Source organism: Patella vulgata, chromosome 4 (genome assembly GCF_932274485.2).
Source record: "Patella vulgata chromosome 4, xgPatVulg1.2, whole genome shotgun sequence".
Classification (NCBI taxonomy): domain Eukaryota; kingdom Metazoa; phylum Mollusca; class Gastropoda; family Patellidae; genus Patella; species Patella vulgata.
In genome coordinates this window covers 19214904-19235464 of record NC_065882.2, presented here as the reverse complement: position 1 = coordinate 19235464, position 20561 = coordinate 19214904, and the positions used below count along the sequence as shown (strand labels likewise).

Sequence of the window (20561 nt, the reverse complement as noted above, 5' to 3'; positions counted from 1 at the left end):
ACACTCCAGAAACTAATTAAGATGTAATTGTGGTGTGTACTTTATCATATTTCCAATAAAAACAAAATCCTAAACAAGGGAGGGGCATGTAAATTGATGAGTGTGTTAAAACATGACTATTTTAAAATTACTTTTAAAAAAAGAAATAGGACATGTTTGTTCTAAGGGTAATCAGTCTATAAATGGAAATTTATTTTCTAACCCCCAACAGCAACTCCTCAAATTAAATAAAATAAAATTGAAAAGAATGAGCTTACTAAAACACGACAGTTGCCGAGTAACAATAGTAAAAGTGATTTCTCGTTATATGTCGCCTGGATTAAATAGCACCTTTTGTGAGCTCCAACTTTGTTGAAAGTGAATAAAAATCGTATTATTTCCTCGCCATATTTTCCATCACTTGTGCCCATCAATGGGTTAAGCAAATGTTTAGATAGCGCATGTTGTCCTCATTCAATTTCATCTTCTACACGTATTTGTTAAAAACAATGCAATCAATTACATAGCATAAGAGAGAATATTTGTCACAAACGCCCTACAGTCAAATATAGGAGGCTTTCAAAAGCTTCGTTTCATTTTTTTTTATCCAACATTCATTTCAATAATACAATTTTACCCAAACTAATGGTTTCTGAGTTTAGTAAGGGGAATAAAACGAAACGAATGAAAAATCTTTCTTTTTTCAGAGACAAAAATTAGGGTCTGTTCACAAAAAGCTTTAGCGTCGAAAAGAAAAATGTTATAGCTGAAAAGTTTAATAGTAGCATAGATAAATATTATGACAAAACGTGAAAGACATATGTTCAGCTCAAACACAAAATACAACTCTGGCTTTTATACAAATATCCAAATCTGAATTGCACTTGGAAACGAAAAACGAAATGAAAAATAAATATAGCATAGAAATAGCGAGTCTTTGATGGAACACACAAGAATTGGTTAATACGACTATAGATTTCCACTTGATAATGAACACCAATCTATATGGTGGAGAATGAACCGGTCGGGTCTGAGGCGATATGATGATTGGGGCTTTATTTGCAGTCAGTTTCATGCACGCGGTCGGGGGTCGGACGCTCATATAACATATGATTTGACGAGATTCCCGCCCCGGGTATTTTACACGACGCCTTACAGAGAAGAAGGTTTACATTAGCCTTGTATAGTATACAGCGTTACCAGTGTGTTATATATTTTACTTACTTACTTACTGTACTATACATCAAACAGCTAGTAGATATACCCTCATGTATCTACCATGTCAGACAGCAATGTATCAGGTCAGTTAATTACTTATTAGTTGGTAATAATTCGTTACAATTAGCAACGAGAGCTTAATGATTTCAACTTTAATCTCAGTTTTTTTTAAACACGCAACGAAAACCCTTTCAGACAAACGGCGTTAAATGTGCAATTGCTGTTGTCTGCAAGCAGCTAAATGGCACTTACAAATATTGCCCCGCAACCCGTCCGGTTTGATTTGGGGTTATGGAACGGAGGCGTCTGATTAGAATTGAATATATATCTGGAGGGGATAGCACTATACTAGTTGACACCCGGGAGCAACTTTTCTGTCATTTAATAGCCCGATCATCTCCATTTTCTTTATAACCCTGTTTGTTTGATTTCAAGAAGAGTGTTAACTTAATTTCAGAGTATATACTTTTAAAAAATTATAAAGGTGCTTTATTAATATACTTTTATCATTAATAAAGCTAAAGTTTACTTTGTGAATATTTTTCATTATTTTAAGATAAATTTGTTTCTGTGCAAAGTGTAGCATTATAGATTTTGTTATTTTACGGGTGATGAAATACGCTTTGGGATATCACCGTTCTTGTTCAGAAAAATAAAGATTTGTGATCTTTCATCTTGGACATGAAAGTTGTTTTCTTCTATTAGTAGGTGTCTGAAATTATCGTATACATAGTACTATGGGTATATCAAATGTAACTACCCATTTGCTGATAGCTTTGGAAAATGGTATAATTGGATTTAATGAAAATTATACTCTCAGTCGAAATGAAAGCTTTTATTTTTATCACAAAGTCTTGCTTTATAGAAAAATTCTGTTTATCGAAATACTTGCACATATACACGACCATAAGCGGCTGAGGATTTCATTTATCTTCCCCCACTTTCGTATTCTTGAAATTGTATAGAATGAAAATTATATCAAAATGACGGTTTAAAGTAGCAAATATTTACAGAATATCATACAAATTTGTATAACCTTCATTGAAAAAATATTAATGATTTTGAACGCATGGATGTGAATCCGAAAATAAATAAATAATTATTGTAATATCGGCTACAAAATTAAAATATCATGATATTGTATGTATGATTGTATATTATGCTTCGTTACATAAAACACTTGATCGTTTAATTTTTTTTTTCATTCTTTGATATTACTTTATTGTTTGTGAAAAATATGGTTAGAGTATATAAAATCTATAATACAGGATATCATATATTATATATAATAAAGGATGTTTTGGTAGACATAGGAGTAAGTAGATATAATGCATATATCTAGAGGCTATGATCTATATACCGATGTATATCCCCTCTGTCGATCCAAACATCATCATAATATCGTCCTATAAAGTTGAAGTTAAAACTTAAAATCATCCCCATTAAAAACAAACTACTCCTATGATGCTTCATCTTGCTATTTACTTGCCAGAAAATACAATTGTTCCTTTTTTATTGCCCTGTCAGTTACTTTATATTTCTATACTATGATTTTAGTTATCAGCGCGCGATTTTCTACGTAACACAATATCATATTCTGGATCTTAAGGTCATTTTGATGTCGCTAGCAGTTCAGTTCGTTCAATAAATGAATATAACTTTTCGCCATTATGACTCAGAAATCCGAAGAAGCAGAATAGTGTTCACAGTCTAAGGAAACCTTTAATATTAGGTTTTTTGAAAACAAAATCATACCGATAAGTATTGACCGGAGCCATGCAAGAAGCATGTTATACATGATCTTTCTAGAACATCATACACCACTTCCGATTTATCCGCGAATATCAAATGGTTAGCACTGTTTTTGTCTTATACCCTTTAAGACCAGGTATGTACAAGTTCTGTCGAGCTCGGTCATCTAAATCGAAATGAACACCCATTTTCTGTTTTGCGGGTATATTTATAAAATGCATGTTTTGAAACATTAAAGGACAACAAATAAACAAATCATTGCCAGTTGAATATTATCGTGCTATAAGAAAAAAAACCCAAACAAACCGAAAAGGGAATAAAAGTTACAGAACCCGGTATTCATCATTCTTGATGCATTATAACCATCGACAAATAAATGAAAACGTTGATCTCACAAGGTGTTATCATCATGCATCATTTAATGAACACAATGCACGATTGACGCTTTCCTGAATGTCTAGCTATGGTAGAGATTGGAATATTAACCAAATTAGCAGATGTATAAATATTATATTCCACCAATTGCTAAAAAACATCATAGTGAAGTTTCATAAATTACCCCCCCCCCCTCCTGTTCATTCTATAAAGACGGAGAAAAGATCATGCTAACAAAATGGATGCTGATCTCCGTGGCAAAATAATAACTGATCATTAAAAAGAGATTGTTCCTCCTCTAAGCGTATTAACGTTTAATTGACACTAATAAGATTAACATCATCTGATACAAAGATTCATCGGCAGGTTACAGGCGCCTTTAAAGGACAATGTTGGTGTCAGCCATTATTACATATGTGATAGAACTGGTTAAATACGTTCCAAATATAATTTAAACACAGACATCATTGCTCGGTTGGTGCGCAATGAAGATTTGAAGAAACTGGAAGTGACGCAAAAAATGGAAAACACGAGTTATCCTTATATATAACTGACTGCAGTAACGAGCGGTAACAGTTACCCATCTATCGTAGCAATGATTTCTGTGTTAAAATTATATTTGGAATGTGTTCAAAAGCAGTTCTAACACATATGTAATAATGACTGACACCAATATTGTCCTTTACCATTTTGTCTAAGATATCGCTGCCTTACCACAGTTAATATAGACTTATAGTAAGATATAACTGTATACAATTTTGTAGGAAGTTTATATTAATTGTTTTAGATAACCGAGGACCAGTGTATGAATTTTATGTATAGAAATAAAATGAAATGGGGTTTGACGTCCCACCGATTTGCACCGACCATGTCTAGATACCGTTGTATTTTCAATCCGAAAGAGAACAGACGGGAACACCTCTGTTCGAATCCCTCGAATTAAACACAAAATTATTGGAAATATATATTACCAAAGACTGGTTTCAGTATTTAGATTAACAGGGAGTTCATTGTATTCCCATAACCCATATGACATTGGCGCTTACCTTATATATACTGACTTCCAACACCTTGACATGACGAACAATTGGTTTGGCGTGATCTTATTAAATGTACAAACGGGTTTTATTTACTTTAAAGATAAAAAGAGAAAATCAAGACAATTTATAGCAAATAAAAACTAGAATATTCGATAAAGTATTCTTTTTCTGACAGGCTTTAACGATTATTAATTTCTGAGCCAGTTTTTTTAGTCTTAGAAAATTCTGGAACAAAACATCATTCAATGCTTGTGCCTTTGTAGCTCTGCCGTCAAAACGTGTATGTTTGTTTACTAGAGACATTTCTAATCTTTGAATAATGCTATCTGTAAACATTTGCTGTTGCTGATTAATAGATATTAGGTTAATTAGATATGTATATAGCGTAAAAATTAATAATTAATAACTTTATAATTATTATGATTAAAAATCAGTAATCCATAGATGAAGAAGGATATCCACGAGAATATCACTATGCTCGCGATCAGTCGACAGATGATCTTTTCAGATTCATCGAACAAAGCGGGCCAAAAGGTAAAGTCGGGGTGCCTATACTAATATTCACCTCAGGGTATATTAAGAAAGTGCATTCATATTTTATTTATAAGGTCCGCTTAAAGAACGTGTCGAACATTTTAACTTAAGAGAAACAACAAACATGGAACAAGAAGCGTGTTAAAAATCCCCGACTTGAACAACTTGCTTTTATTTTTGGTCCTTTTGTTGCGGGATGTGTTTGGACATATGGCCATTTCCTTCCAGATGAATACAAGAATAAATCATAATTTGCGTCTCAAGGTAGTAAAGTTTGTAGTTTTAAATGATGTACTATTGTGCTAGGTGTGTTGTTTTAACCGATGTCAGACAGGCTACACGTTGCTTGTACATATATTGTATATAATTATGTATAATCTTTTCAGTATAAATTATAGATCGGCAGGATGAAAATATCGTATTTCTAAAACTATAAATTTGTGAATTCGTAAGTTTTTTGTTTTCTTAGTGCACTAAATATTTTATTTGTAGAATATAGACAGAAATATATCCATTTATCTCATAAAAGATAAGTTTCTGAATACATGCACTAATATTAGATAGTATGTATGTTAAGAAAAATACAAACGAAAACAAACTGCATGATAAACCCATTTCAAAGACAGGGGCTAAACAGTTCAGCAGTTACACCATTGATATGACTCCGCATCCCGAGTTCTATATTTCTAAATACGCCTGTTTTACAATTAAATAGTTTGTTTGCTGTCAAAATTCAAAGAGTTTTGTATTATTTTAGAAAATTAAGTCAATGTGATCGATTAAGAAAAGGTTTCTGCGAACAAATTTAATAGTTCAATGACGACAGAGGCAATAATCCTATGTCGGTAAACCTTTTAATCCTGTATCAAGACTTTGATCCCCATTTCTCTAACAATTCTTCGGTCCCAGTCCTTGGAGGATCTGTTTTACTTCTTAAGTTACGCCCTTTTACGTCCCCACTTTATGCCATTCCAATCTGGAGTGAGGGTATGAATATTATAGTTTTAACCTATTCAAAAACCGAGAGTTAAAATTCGCAACAGGCCAAAAGAAGTAGAAAGAAAATCTACAATACTTCATCGACGTATGCTTAAAAGGGTGCGGGAAGTGATGATATTATAAAAGATGTTTTATATGGAATTCCTAACTTTTGTTTCGTGTCAGAATCAGAACACTTAAATGCCATTATGGCACGAGAGATATATAAATGTATACTCTATATTCTATTAATTGTACGTGGTTTGAGTGTTTCAAAGGTTCGTCTCAATTTGGCCAGCATTAACAGGGTTGTTTATAAACTAAATAATTCGAGTGGTGGGTAGTCGTCCCTAATGGATTAATAGCTGTTAAATAAAGCACGTTCTAGCTATATACAATTTATAAAGTTAAATTAAAATCCCCCCTTCAAAATTTACATTGAAAATTTCTGAAAAGTATAATTACAAGTCGACTAGGCGGTGTTGGATTTATGAAGGGGTTTGTTGTATAAAAAGGGATTGTAAATTTTCTATTCTTTTCGCGAAACGAAGAAAACACATTTTTATAAAAATATAAAGCACATTGGAAAGTTTGAAATTTTTGTCTCGTTCAGGCGTAAAGCTCTCCGCTGTTTATATATTGGTTCTAATATTCTCATTTTCCTCAAGTCGTTGATGTATCTTTAAACGTGCCCGGTTATTTTATTAGTTCATTCACTCAGAAAAACAAACATATAAAATAGTATGGGACCGCGTGACAGATAACACTATTGAATTAGCTTGTTCTCGCGTACTGGTCCGTTAAATGGTTTTGTATTGCATTTTCAATGGAAGATTTCACACAGAATTAATGCATACCGGCATGAATTGACGAGACTCGGGTAGGGGGTTTGAAACTTAGTGATCATATATGTTTTTCTTTCTTCAAACTTGTCCTCGTTTGCTTTTTCACCTGACGAAGAGATTAGATCCACTTTCCAGGTACCCGGGGTTTTAAAAGGAAAGCAATCACCGGGATAGTTTGTTAAATATTCAAACTCACCACGGTTTAAATCTACACGATATCAATTATTCGCTTCACTTATCCAATCTTTCACGCGAATGGTGTTACACGGAATTTATTATGCATAATACTTTCGCGGAGGTATGATTTTCTTTAATAAGCTCCGCCCCTCCGAGCACAATTACTGTCTCTAGGCCAATCAGATCAATTCGCTCACGACAAACAAAAAACAAAATTTGAATCTAAATCACAGTCAATTAGAAAGCATAACGAAGTTCACATACATGCCACGGGATAGCTTCAAGATTAACCTGGGGGACACAGACACACGAATCTCATAATAACTCTCTTTAAACCCTCAAAACACGGACTCTTTCGCCGTTAGCAGACGACATTCTGGACGTAGTGGAAATAGTCCCGTAACCAGCCATTCCTCTATCTATAGCCTGTATTATATATCATAGTGCTGTAGTGATCAGAGGAATCATTTACAAATGTCGTTCATAGCTCTGGAGTCTCAAGGATGGCAGGTAAGACTGATTTATTCTTTTTCTCATTCTTCGTCATTTTGAAAGGTGTGATGTTCACACTGACAGCGGGTTCGTGTCGGAAAAACAATTTGGTTGAAACGTGACCTGGGGCAAAGAAGACCATGTATTATACCTACGCCATCTTATATCCCATTAAAAGTTTTTTTTTTCTTTCCCAAGGCCCCTCATATTTTACATACATTACCCACGGGTTGTGCTTCACCCCCAGGTGGCACACATATTGAGCCACATTGTAACTCTATCGCTGATCACTTTAGCGGTAAGTGACGGGTGGAAGGATTTCAAGAGATAAGTGTTACTACACAACTGACTATCGACGTTTTAACGGATAACTCACGCAGTGCTATAGTTGATGTGCATTCTTTATTGAAAGTATTCTTGGAGAATACTCGATATATTTTAACACCGTAGATGGAACAATAGATATTATGAGACTTTATGTTAGCTATTGTTTACAAATCGACGTAGGCAGGTAAATGATAAATCATGCAATACAATAATTGCAAAAAAATCCGATATTTTGTTTTCAGTCTTTGAGGGGAATTTTCAAGTCGTCAGTGGCTTATGGTAGAACAAAAAATGTGAAATATATTGATAATGAATATATAGAAATATAAATCTTAGAGAAAATATGTTATTAATTTATCTGAATTTTAGTTCTTATTAATTATTTTGTATCAAAGTTTCTTGTTCGTCATCAAATTACATTATTGTAGAAGTTCAAATTTCATTGGGAAATTTATTAGAATCGTAAAAATCTGAATTCGTATTTTTCTTATGTTGCGAAAGTATTGTTTTGAAAATATTATTTTAATCTATGTAATACACATCACATAAATGCTTGTTCTGCATGAATAATTCAATGGCATTTGATGAAAAATATTAACTTAAATTCATACAAAATGATGGCAAACATCGCGCTGATCAATATTATTTTAAGTAGTGACAATTAAGTGAAAACTTTATGTAAAAATTTGACAATGTCGGACAGATTTGACCTGTTTTGAATCTGATAGTAGTCAAGTGAAGTACGTCGCCCAATTTTCCCATAGTGTCCATTATTTATATAGCCTTAGGTAAAATCTCGCTAAATTCTTCTTTACTCTCCACTTTGCTACCGACTTTTATTTTCTTCGTCGAGTCACTGAAAAAGATTAAAGTTTTCTTTTGTAGTACGACAGGGGCGAGAGAATGAACTTCTTGGCGGGGGATAGTTTATAATTGCTCTGAACAAGTCCTAAGATGTTTTGAAAAGTTTGGGAGACATTTTACAAGCGCTCCTTCATTTGTGCACATTTGCTGAAATTCCCATAATCCGTATTAATGAAGTCAATTTTTGACACTTTAGAAATCAATCGGCAGAATGAACAGTTTCTTGATTCACGACAGAAAAAAATATAATGAAAAACTAATACTTGAAAGTAGAAAATACAAGAACAATATAAAAACCTGAACATTACTTGTACCTTTATTCAAATTTATTTGAATAACATAAGCACATATACAAATCATCTTTAATAATAATAATTATTCAAAATTATTTAAAAAATAATTAATAAAAAGGAATTTCGGTGCTATGGCCTATATAATATCACACCGTAATAATATTGATAATTTTTTTTAGACATTCAGGGGTATGTTTAATTATTCATTTTTTACTGGCATTGTATGTGACTTGTATTGAATAATTGTGTACACACACTATTCAATGTGAATGAGTGACAATTAAGAACACACTTTTATTGAAAATATTTGACGCGATGCAGTGCTCTTTTCACATTTTGACTCATGGGATGTTTATCTGTACAAAACATCTATTATACATAAATTTTAAGATAAAGTATAGGATTATCAAAATAATATTTATCTCTTTTTTTTTATTTCATGACTGATTTGATAATGTCATATTTATTAATGGATGCTAACTGTTCTATATTTATTGTGACTTGACAGTTTCAGGGGTGAAACGTTTACTGGATTTGCTAAGATAAAAGTCTAATACATATTTTTATTGTTTTCATTACTCTGTTAAAAACTTTTAATATAGAATTTCTACGTTGAGATGTAGTGAATGTTGTAGTGATGTATTCAATTTTATAGAGAAAGGCGTGTCTTAAAGAATAAGTACACCCGTCTTGTTTATGCGAATATTCACTTCTTGTATATAAATTAAATATAATAAATATAATACGACATACAGATATACCTATCTGAAAAGGCATTAATAATTAAGTACATATTATAAATAGGATTTAACAAGAACATAATATCATAATGTGACATAGAATATTATACAAATGCATGCAATTATATGAGACCGGAACAATTTTTGTAAGAGTTAAGTTACTATAATTATAGTCTACTCTTTAGCCGTAAATCTTGTTGGAATTCCAGTGACATAAATGTCATTTATTTACCATGGGTACATGCTCAAAACCTGCTTTTTGACAGGATATGCAATAAATGACAAACTTAATCCACAGATAATAAATGTTGTTTTTAAAAAATTAAGAAAACCCCCCAACAAATTTATTGATTAGATTAACATTTTAAATAGAATATATAACAAAAATGTTTTGTTTTATTAAATATAAAATATATAACAAATTAATTAATAATATAATTGTTATATTTCTTTATTATTTAATCAGTTAATTTAGGCTCAGATTTGTAAATTTATAAGGTTGTTTTAAAAATAAGAAAATTTAAATTTCATGAACTAACATCAAATAAACAATTTGTCCTAGAAAATACAAGTTTTTGATGGATCGCATACCAGGTACAAAGGTTATATTCCATAGACTTTTGAACGCGTGTTACTATAATTAGATATGTTACTTTAAATAAACGTGATATATCAAGCTCTTTGTTTTCAATTGTTATGAGTAAAAATGATGTCAGTAATAGTTGTACATGCTTTAACAATTTCTCTCCATCTAATCTGATTTCAATCCTTTTATTCTTTACCTTAATAACATTAGCGTCAATTTTCCATGACAACCCCCGACAATTACCCCGATAATATCAACAGTTTGTGTATTATAATTGTGTATCATTCGCCGTGATAAAAATCATACGCGCACTTCCTTTTTTGTCACATAAAAAACGCGTATTTCGTTTTTTTCTTTGGGAGGCTTTCAAAAAGAGATTTCTTTAAAATTCGGGACCCTGGTTCATTTAACGAAACGAAAAACTAGTCAGCACATAGAGTCCTATCTTTCTACTCATCCGTTCTGCAATTGACAAGTTATAATCAACGTCTAAACGACTTTCTGTCATTTTAACAAAAGCTAAACAGCTCAAGTACACGACACTTTTCAACATATCACATTTTGAGTGGCAGTACAGGCCGATGATACACCTTATACAAAGCCACCGCCGTTAAGGGACAAGTGAGAATTCATAATATGAAATGCTGGCTATGAAAAGCTCGGGCATGTTCATTTCACGTTGGTTTTCATAAAATTCTATTAAGGTTCTATTGTACTTTATAATGTTAAACATCCGATGTTAATTTAACAATAATATAAACTCCAATATGGATAGCCCTTTGAAATAAATGAGTTAATTGTTCTGAAGAATTCGGTCCAATTTTATTTGTTTTCGCCAACCTGTATTTATGGTATTATATTACTGTTGTTAATTAAACCAGGGGCGCTATTATTTTCAAGTGATATACACACGTTTATTTTACCTGAAAGGCATATTACTTTCTATTTTGGAGGATTCCTTGATTATGGTGTTCAAGTATATAAAGATATATTCAGTGTTTAAACATGTAGATATCAAACTCTGGCCGTTGCTATTTAAATTCGATCTGCAAGCTTTAAAGGTAATTATTGTAAAATGTTACATGAATAAACAATGTGAAATATGAGTATCTACATAGCACTCGAATTTTAGCCGTCACGACCTGGAGATTAGTTGCTGGAACTTGATGAGATTAAATACAATATAAACAAAACAAGTAAGTCAACAGATGGACAATTATACGCTACAAAAAACAAATAACTCAACAAACATAATATCCATAGGCATACAAAAAAAGCAAACATAACAGTTGGACAAATAACATATTACTATCCATGCGCATACAAAAAAACCCCAAACAACTCAACAGTTGCACACTAACATGATATCCATACCCACGCGCATGCACAAAAACAAATAACTCTACATAATATCCATACGCATACAAAAACAAATAACTCAACAGTCGCACATAAAATATAATATCCATATCCAACACAAAACGTATAACGCCATCTTTCTGAAAACGAATTGGCTTTAAGATATATGTTGAGCAGACAGGATGAACGCTTGGAACAGGTAGATCATTTTGTGCTTTGTCAGCTAGTAACGATGGTCGTTTGATGTTTAGTATGGTAAGTGGTACTTCCATCACCCTTGCAATACAACTTAGATACGTTGAGTATTGTGGAAGAATCATACGACAAGTTATTCTATTTGTCTGGTAACTATACTTAGTTTAACAAGTGTCTACAGAAAATGTCATCTGCTTAGTTCATCGTCGCCATTGGAAGAAAGGACACATGTTTGGTGAACCAACTTTCTCATTTTTTCATCTTTTCATTTTCCGACATTACTTTTTTATTTACTGAGGCGAAGTAAGGTTGAATAAGACCGAGTCAGCCCAATATGTGTTCCCGGCCTTCTGTCCAAACAAATCCCTTCACGGCTCTTAATAGAAATATTTTGTACAAACCGTCTTGAATAGAAAGTGCCCAACCTAGAACATAGCCTATAACAACATGTTTTATTATAGAGAAACCAGCTGATGATAGGAAAGATCAAAATCTAAACTACAAAAAAACTCATTTCTTGGCGCCTTCAGAATCTTCGCGGATACGAAGACATCTGTGGCGGTTTATAGAAACTAAATAGCAGTTTATTTTTGAATTTCCCTTTGAACTTCAATTGACTTAAATAAAAGTTATACATCTTTAGCACCACTTTCACTCCATGGGCATGCAACGTTTTAACAAATTAGAACTCGGAAATTAATAGGAGAACACCAATTAACGTTGCGAAATTGACGCGATCTTGATTATTTTAATCGTTTACAGATGATCTTAAGTGTTTTTAAATATTGGTGTGTTATTTTGTTCTCTTGATTATTGGTAAGTTCGTCATCAGGATACAGAGGCATATAGATAAATTAGGCAAATATCTCATAAAGTTAGAGTGAAAACTGTGTTTGATCTTTTAGCAATGGGTTAGTTCTATTAACGATTGTCAATACTAAAAACAGAACTGATCTGGCTGAAACATCAGTATGAAAACAAGTCTTGGACAGTAGTTGTTCTGGAAACAATAGACAAGAGTTCAATAGAAAAGAAATTTTTAAAAGATGATTTGTGCAAATTGGATAAAAAACGTTTTTATTGAAGTAAAATAAGTTAGGTGGTGAAAAGGAGTTGTTTTCTGATTGAATTTTATTTGACTTGGACCCCGAAAAACATCTGTAAATTTGATTGGCAAGTTTTCTGGGCAAATAATCATTCGACAAGTCAAACAATATGGGGTAGAGTAAAAACTCATTCTATTCTATCTGAAAATTGAATTTCTGTGTCTGACTTCTGTCATAAAAGGGACAAGTGTTTACTAGTTCTAAATAGCAGACGACCGAAATGTGAAATTATAGGAATTATCGCCCTTGACACGCCTTCACCCAATCTTGTGATAAATTACAGATAATTGTCTGGGCGGGTCAAATGAGAATTATTGACCGGGCATTTCCTTCCCCATTCATCCTAGCTTTCTTCGGTTTTCTTCTCTATGAAGACGGAACTGAAATAGGGAATTTATCGCTAGCATGCAATGTGATTATCGCCTCCATCACTGACAATACTTAAAGCAACTTAAAAGCAAATTTTCTTTCTTTTCATTACTCCAGTGGTCCATACTTGTTCACAGTTCCGATTCCAAAGTCGGTTAAATTGGATTGGTTCAGATTTGATTCTAGCCGATAAACGTTTTGTCCTTTTCGTCCACGGTGTCAATTGCTGCCTTCAATATCTGATTGAGAAAAACGGCTTCTTATTGAGTTGCTCTTTATGACTGCAGCAAGACTACAACGCAGACAATATGTTTAAGATTATCGAACAAGTGATTCTACTTGTTCGTGTTTCCCGTTATGAATATTGTATGAAGATGTAATGTTTTCATAGGGAAGATTCATTTGATTAAGCTCATGCATGTGTAGTCATATTTAATGCAATCTTGTTCTAGTTTTTATGATAGCCCACCAAAGATACCCCAGATTGTATATGATGCATACCTTCATATGATCTTACTTTGACTATATATTCTAAAATGTTCAAACTACTCGAACACATTCCTCATCGGGGATATTCCTGATTTTTGCTGCAATTGCTGCCTCCAGTTCTTCTGGTACACATTATCCTTGAAATATTCAGGGAAATGCCCAAAAAGGAAAGTGTTCAAATTATTGATCTAAGTTTGTCTGCAACGCCGCGATGGCCATTTGGGACATATATGGCAAAGAACATGACCTTTATGCACAGCGACCAAGATAACTGAAACTTTAGGGAATGATCGTACACAGACTGAAGTTGAAGTCCAGCAAATTTCTTGGGATTTGCTGGAACTTTGTAGGATTTAATAAAAATATCTATGGGTTCTGTTGTTTTGGGTTTGTTTGGTTTTTTTTTTTGGGGGGGGGGGGGGCTGATCTTTCCGTAATTATTAAAAAGGGTTAGACTTGATGGTGCATTCTTTGTGACTTTGTACTTGTGTGTGTGAAATAGCTTTACTTAACGTCAGCTTCTCACAGAGAAATTATACCTGGTCAGATATCTCCATAAATATCATAATGAGTTAGGCTTAACAAAATTGGATATATTTTGATTTTCGTTGACCGTATATTCTGAAACATTAAATGCAGATGGTGTGATCTATGCCTCTATAAAAGTATAACTGGCCAGATCTCTCCATAAATATTGCAAATTAAAGGGGTATGCGTAACCAAATTTGATGTACTTCGATTTTATTTTGTCTTTAACAACACACACAGAGATAGTATATAATTATGACGTATACCCATATAAGAATCACGCTCGCCAGATCTCTCCTAAACTGTTATAAATTGTTGAACACAGCATAATATTGTGATTTATGTTGATGCCTCTCTTGTTTATATTGTAAATGAAGGTGATCCAATTTTAAACGAGACTAGACTTTAAAAGAAAAAAAATTCTAGTACAACATATCATACCTAGACGTGTTTGCTTCTTGTCCTCAGGTTTCAAACCGATCATTAAAATGTTATAGAATTACAATTAAAATCATTCCGTCAATACCCGATTCTGTTATAGAAATAAATGTTGTACAGGGCAGCATTTAATGTATATTCATGGATTTTTAAAAACCCAAATTGTACAAGGAAAACATTAGAAACAAAATATAAAAGACAAGGCGAAGTCAAATGTTTCCTGGACTTTTAAGTCAAATGCAACGATAATGAATTAAAACACTTAAAACGTTAATGCATTTTTATGCATGATAACATTTATGACTCTAATACGTAACTTCGTTCAATACACCACCGGGAGGTTTTAACTATGAGAAACAATAAGATACTTTAAACAATCGAAAACATTTTGTCTGTTCGCCGATAAAAATAACATGATGGCAATGTAGAAGCTGTTTACTTATATTTTACAAAAACAACAAACAAACATCGATATATATCCTCCCTTTTAAATTGAATTTTTTTATTGATAATCTTGTAGTTTTAATTTAGATCGATAAAAAAACAGGTTCTGATTTTCGAATGGCTTTTTTAAAGAAAGAAAACTGTCATGGGAATCTCATCGCGTCTTGTGCAAGCTTACTAGCATTTCTATTCAATTTCATACGATCTTATTTCAATTTCTTTTCTTGTTGGGTCGCACGTTCTATGTTTTTTATTAATCAATCTTTTTGTAAAGGTATCAAATTTCAATATTTGTTTTGTATACAGACAAAACTTATTCCAAGGAAATCCGATCTGTGTGCGGAAATGTCATTTACGTGAAATAAATGGAAATTGTCGAGCGCGTTAATATGACGAAACTAGGTTTATAAGAGCTAAATGAAATCTTATTCCAGGAAAACAACTTATGCATCGCTGTTCATTCAAAGGCAAATTCCCAATTATCGGTCTTATTCACGCCCTGCTATGTAGCTGGGCTGCAACATAATCAAAATTGACGGAGAAAAGGCGAAGCGAGTTATCTCAAGCCTTCTACGTTTTGTCCACCATTATATTCGGTGCGTATTGATGATCCGTGTAACGAAATAGCGATCATTGAAACGCAAAATGAACTAATTTTCTAAGTTAATTTGGGAGCAAAGATTGAGCACATTGTTTTGTAAATAAAACTAGCGCAAGACAATAAACTGGTCACTCCATTCTAGCGCGCCCGCATGATTTGAAGGTTGAGGAACAAAGATTAACAAAACTTCAATTATCACCCAGATTTCTGTAGTTACAGCAATTTTTGATAAACATGACGGCTCAACAAACATGAATTTGCTATTCTTCACAGCAAATTAGATGCTGCTTTCCGCTTATGTAAATATTCCATCAAGCAAGTGGACACTTGTGTTATATCAAGCTTTAAGTTTGAAAATGAAGATTTGGTAAACTGTATAATTATACGCGATTCAATCGGATCTGTTTAGACTTCAGATAATTTGCAAAAGACGAGATAACGACAAACGTTAGAAACTCATGCGGGCACTCAAGTCATCTTTCATATTTCTCATCCCAATCTTTGCTTTAGTGATATCGTATATGGGAACAAAACGTTCTTCGACGTCAAGTTCCACCGTTCAAGTAATATTATTGTTTATTTAAATTCAGAAGTTATCATCTTCATTACCATTATCATTTCCTTGGAAGGCAGAGATGTTGAATCAATGACGTCATAGGATGTGATGAACCGGAGCTTGCATGATGGTCATCCATCATCATCATAGCAAATGCAGAAAAAAAAGTCTCGATTTCATGTTCTTCTGAATATTTTATTCAATGACTACTGCAAATAATATTTTTTTGTAGTTTTAATCAAAGTGAATAACACAAAGCCTAAATATTGTCTTTTATGGAAAGCAAATAAAACCCAAGAAATTGAAAGCAAATAAAACCCAAGAAATTAAAGATAATAGTTCTAATTCTAATTTACATGATTAATTTTCACAAATCGAGTATTTACATTAATTTAAATATTTCTTTGCATTAATCAAAATTACACGTTTACTCTTTTCTAAATAAACCATTGTCGATTTTAAATAATTTATTATTATTCTATTGTTTTATACTTGGGTGTCAGATATCAATTAAAATTGTTTGCGATCTAAAATTTCAGATAATTATAAAGTTCATTATATTTTCATTAACAAGATCAAATATTAATTGTAATCTATTCTGTTAATATGCTTTGAAGAGTAAAGTAAATATACATAAATACAAAAGTTTGTAGGAGTATATAATATTATATGTATGTAGAGACAATGGAAAACAGAAGACAAAGGATGTGATAAATTGACAGGTTAATACAGATGTGACTGACAGCCATCAAAATGATATATTTCACATTTATGTACATTTCTTTATATCACACCTCTTAAGCTTTGATGTGGCATTGTACATGTCATAGTCACAAATGACCCCGTGTATATTTCTCCTATATACAGGAAATTATAAGAGTGGTCATGAATTGGGGTGTATATTTCGTACCACATTCTGTCCATTAAAAATGTCATTGAGGTAATCCCTTCGTTTGATCATTTTCTATCTATTTACTCATTACCATGGAATCTTAAAACTGTGTGCGAACTGTTTTCATATTAAACGCACAAGAATTGATTAGCCTTTCGCAAAATATAGGATTTCTGATTTACAAAAAAATAACAATAAGATATGTCTGATAAATTGTGTCAATGGCATTTAGTAGTTGAGTTGGAAATACACAGGCCAATTCTACAGTGGGTTTATTCCATATTACAATGTCCCGTGTAAAACACATGTTCTTGGTTAATGTATACTAATATACAACATCAAACATTAATACAATTTACGGATTTTTATTCCACCACTTTAAATAATAATAATTTAACTTTATAGTTAAAATGTATCGAAATCAAACAATGTCAAAGTAAAAATAGAAATTTTGTTTAATCTACGAAATTGACATGTCAGGTTTGTTTATTTTTATTTTACTTATCAGATGAGTGATTGATAAGTACAGATAGTTTCATTGTTTACTTTCTCTGCACTCTTATCACCTGTTGATTATTTACTACTATTAACTCAGAGTGTATACCATCTATAGGCCTGGGCCTTTTACCCCATACCCTTCAGGCTATGTACATTACCTTCCTTTTACAAGTCAAGTGCATATATTTTGATAATCTGTCGCACACTATTGAATTCGTCTAAATATAGTGATACATAATATAACGTAACAGGCACTTATATAATAAAAGTTGTAATCAATACCATAAAAGGGGGATAAGTAGCAAGATAAACGTAATTACATTTAAACTAAAGGTAATCATTACATCTTTCTTTCTCTTTGAGATTTCGATTTTTTAAAAATCTGATGATTGACTAATATTATGCAATATTTTTATATTGCCTTTGTGGTGCTAATTGACCTATAAATTCCCTTTAGTGTCTGACTGAGGTTATTTTATTACCAAATACATATAGACAGCTTTTTACACAACAATATTTTATAATAAAGTGGCAATGTCGGAGATGTACACTTAAACAGTTACGTATAGGATATAAACGAATACCCACATATATTTTGTTCTGTGCTGTTTATTAATTTACTCTTGGAGGACAGGTACAATTGTTCAGACATTAAATATATACTTTTAAGTTAATCCTGCAAAATTAAAGAGTATGAATTTTTCGCCAAACGCGCGGTGTCAGAATCTGGATAATGCACTATAAGAATTAAGGGTTAATTTTTAAAAAAAATTCCGAAGTCGACAATTGTTTTGTTGCTTACGGCAACTACCGTGTAAAATCACATCCGACTTTTGGCTTTAAATGCATGAAATAAAATAACTAATTTTTGTTCAATTGCATGACTTCATATCACCACGAGCTTCAACAAATGTGAATGTCATTCGGCAAGTATCATTTAATATCATTTAATTTTGCACTGAAGAAACCATTCTGTTAAATTTAAAATTTTAGGTACACAATAATATCAACAGAATATTAAATCTTAACGACAAGGCAAAAATAGTTGGAAAATAATCCAAAATAGAGCCTAAATACATCGTTCAATGTTTAAACACTCCAACACACTTAGATAACAATCGCGAAATAATCATTCAGAATTCTCATAAAATTCATATCTGATGTTCGACCACGTTGCCGCCTTTTACCTGGGAAATCAGTGAAATCCTGAATTTCCTATCTAAACTCTTTTAAAATACTGAAATTGGCGAGAGTAAAGAGTTAGGTCTCGTGTTCTTCAACTTTGCTGGTAATTTGGTTCGCTGTTTCAGGATATGACTTGTCATTAGTGATTCTAGCACCTGAAACAAACCTGATTTATTTCCTTATCACACGAAATCTACATTGGATTCTATTATTGTATATCCCAGTGTCAACACGTGTATAAGACAACTAGTCATGTAGATGTATTCATGGGCTGCGCGTGTTTTATGGATTTGATGAAAAATAAAATGGCTCTACAGATTCAATATGCAAATAGTTTTAACACATGAATTGTGAGAACATTTGGCTCCTTGCTCTTTTGATCACTGCGATATCATATAATTATTATTTTTAAAACTTAAAGGTGTTAGTCATGTGAACTCCTCAAATGTATATTACACATCTGGGAAGTAGACGAGAAATGATCACTCCCACCCAAAAATTACAGAATAATATTATGTTCAAAATAACACTCGAGGGTCGAAGCATTGTCCTATTAAGAGTATGATATTTTTCAAGATCTTTTATTAAAGTCTCGGAACGTCATCTGAGGAATAGCAAACTATATTATTGTGAATATAACATTTCTTCAAAGCGTCAAATACTCGAAATACAAATACGCGGATGATTGTTATTCGTTTGTTTTTTGTTTGTTTTGTTTTATCTTTTTTTTATATAAAATTAAATAATGGCAACTCAGAGTAGAAAAGGTATCACCAAACACGGTATAATTTACGTAAAATTCCTTTCAAATAGCAAAGTTATAGAACTTTGAAAGCTGATTGTCAAGCTTAAATTCAGATCAACATTCTTGCCATAATTGCCAACTTTCATTTTCCCGTCCATTTATCTCGTATTTCAGAACTTTCTGATTCCATGCTGCTGCAAATGTATTTGAATATTTCTTTTAGTGTAAATATCATTTTTACTCGGCGATACGATCAAAACATTATAGAACAAATATACCATGGCAATCGTTAAATGCCTTTAGGCAACCACAGTGTTGTAAAAACTGCGACAATTTTACAGTTTTCGGAAACCCTTGCGCTTCGAAGATCTTTAAAATCAAATCATTGCAATTCGGACTCAGCAAGCCGTCGTAGAAATGGCTGCGAGATAAGGAAACTCGACATTTCCGATCAGAAACCATAAGTTGTATTTTTGTGGTGGAAAAAAGGGACAGGGGAGTTTTTCACTTTTCTATATTTTGCTAATTTGCGATGAAAAGAAATTGAGACCATTGTGTGAGAATTCTCATTAGTAAATCATGGATTATTTTTCATTGAAAATCTGGTCTGCCCATGGCGTTCAAAGGGACGTAATCAGAATATTAGTCAACTGAACTTGTCCCCGCGAGGGTTAATTTTCTCGCTCGATCACGTGTCTAATTTTAAACGTAGGGTTGGACATATGAAACGGAGATAAGGACAAGCGTTCTTCAATGAAAATTTGTAGAATTAGAAAAAATGACACGTAAAAAGAAAGGAAATACAATTGGAGTTTTCTGTACTTTAATAGTAATTACTGAATTTAGGATATTTTTTTATGCGTTCTTATTTTAAAAGAGACTAATGCCCGGATAATCAGTGTGAGAAGATTAACTCCGCCATTTAACTGACTTCTGCTGCTTATTCTAGCCAGGAT

At 32.5% G+C, this 20561-nt stretch overlaps 1 protein-coding gene across 3 annotated transcripts in view; it reads left to right on the top strand.

Moving 5' to 3' along the window:
* The first annotated feature begins 1199 nt into the window (after window positions 1-1199).
* LOC126818934 (transcription factor AP-2-beta) overlaps window positions 1200-20561 on the top strand; it is a 60597-nt gene continuing 41235 nt past the window's right edge. For 2 of the 3 annotated variants that reach the window (XM_050546634.2, XM_050546632.2), the window contains exon 1: window positions 7170-7408. In XM_050546634.2, the coding sequence (XP_050402591.1) occupies window positions 7373-7408 (36 nt within the window). In that variant the 5' untranslated portion in view covers window positions 7170-7372. Of the gene's footprint in view, window positions 1281-7169; window positions 7409-20561 lie in introns of those variants that run through there. The other variant, XM_050546633.2, reaches the window with a different exon arrangement.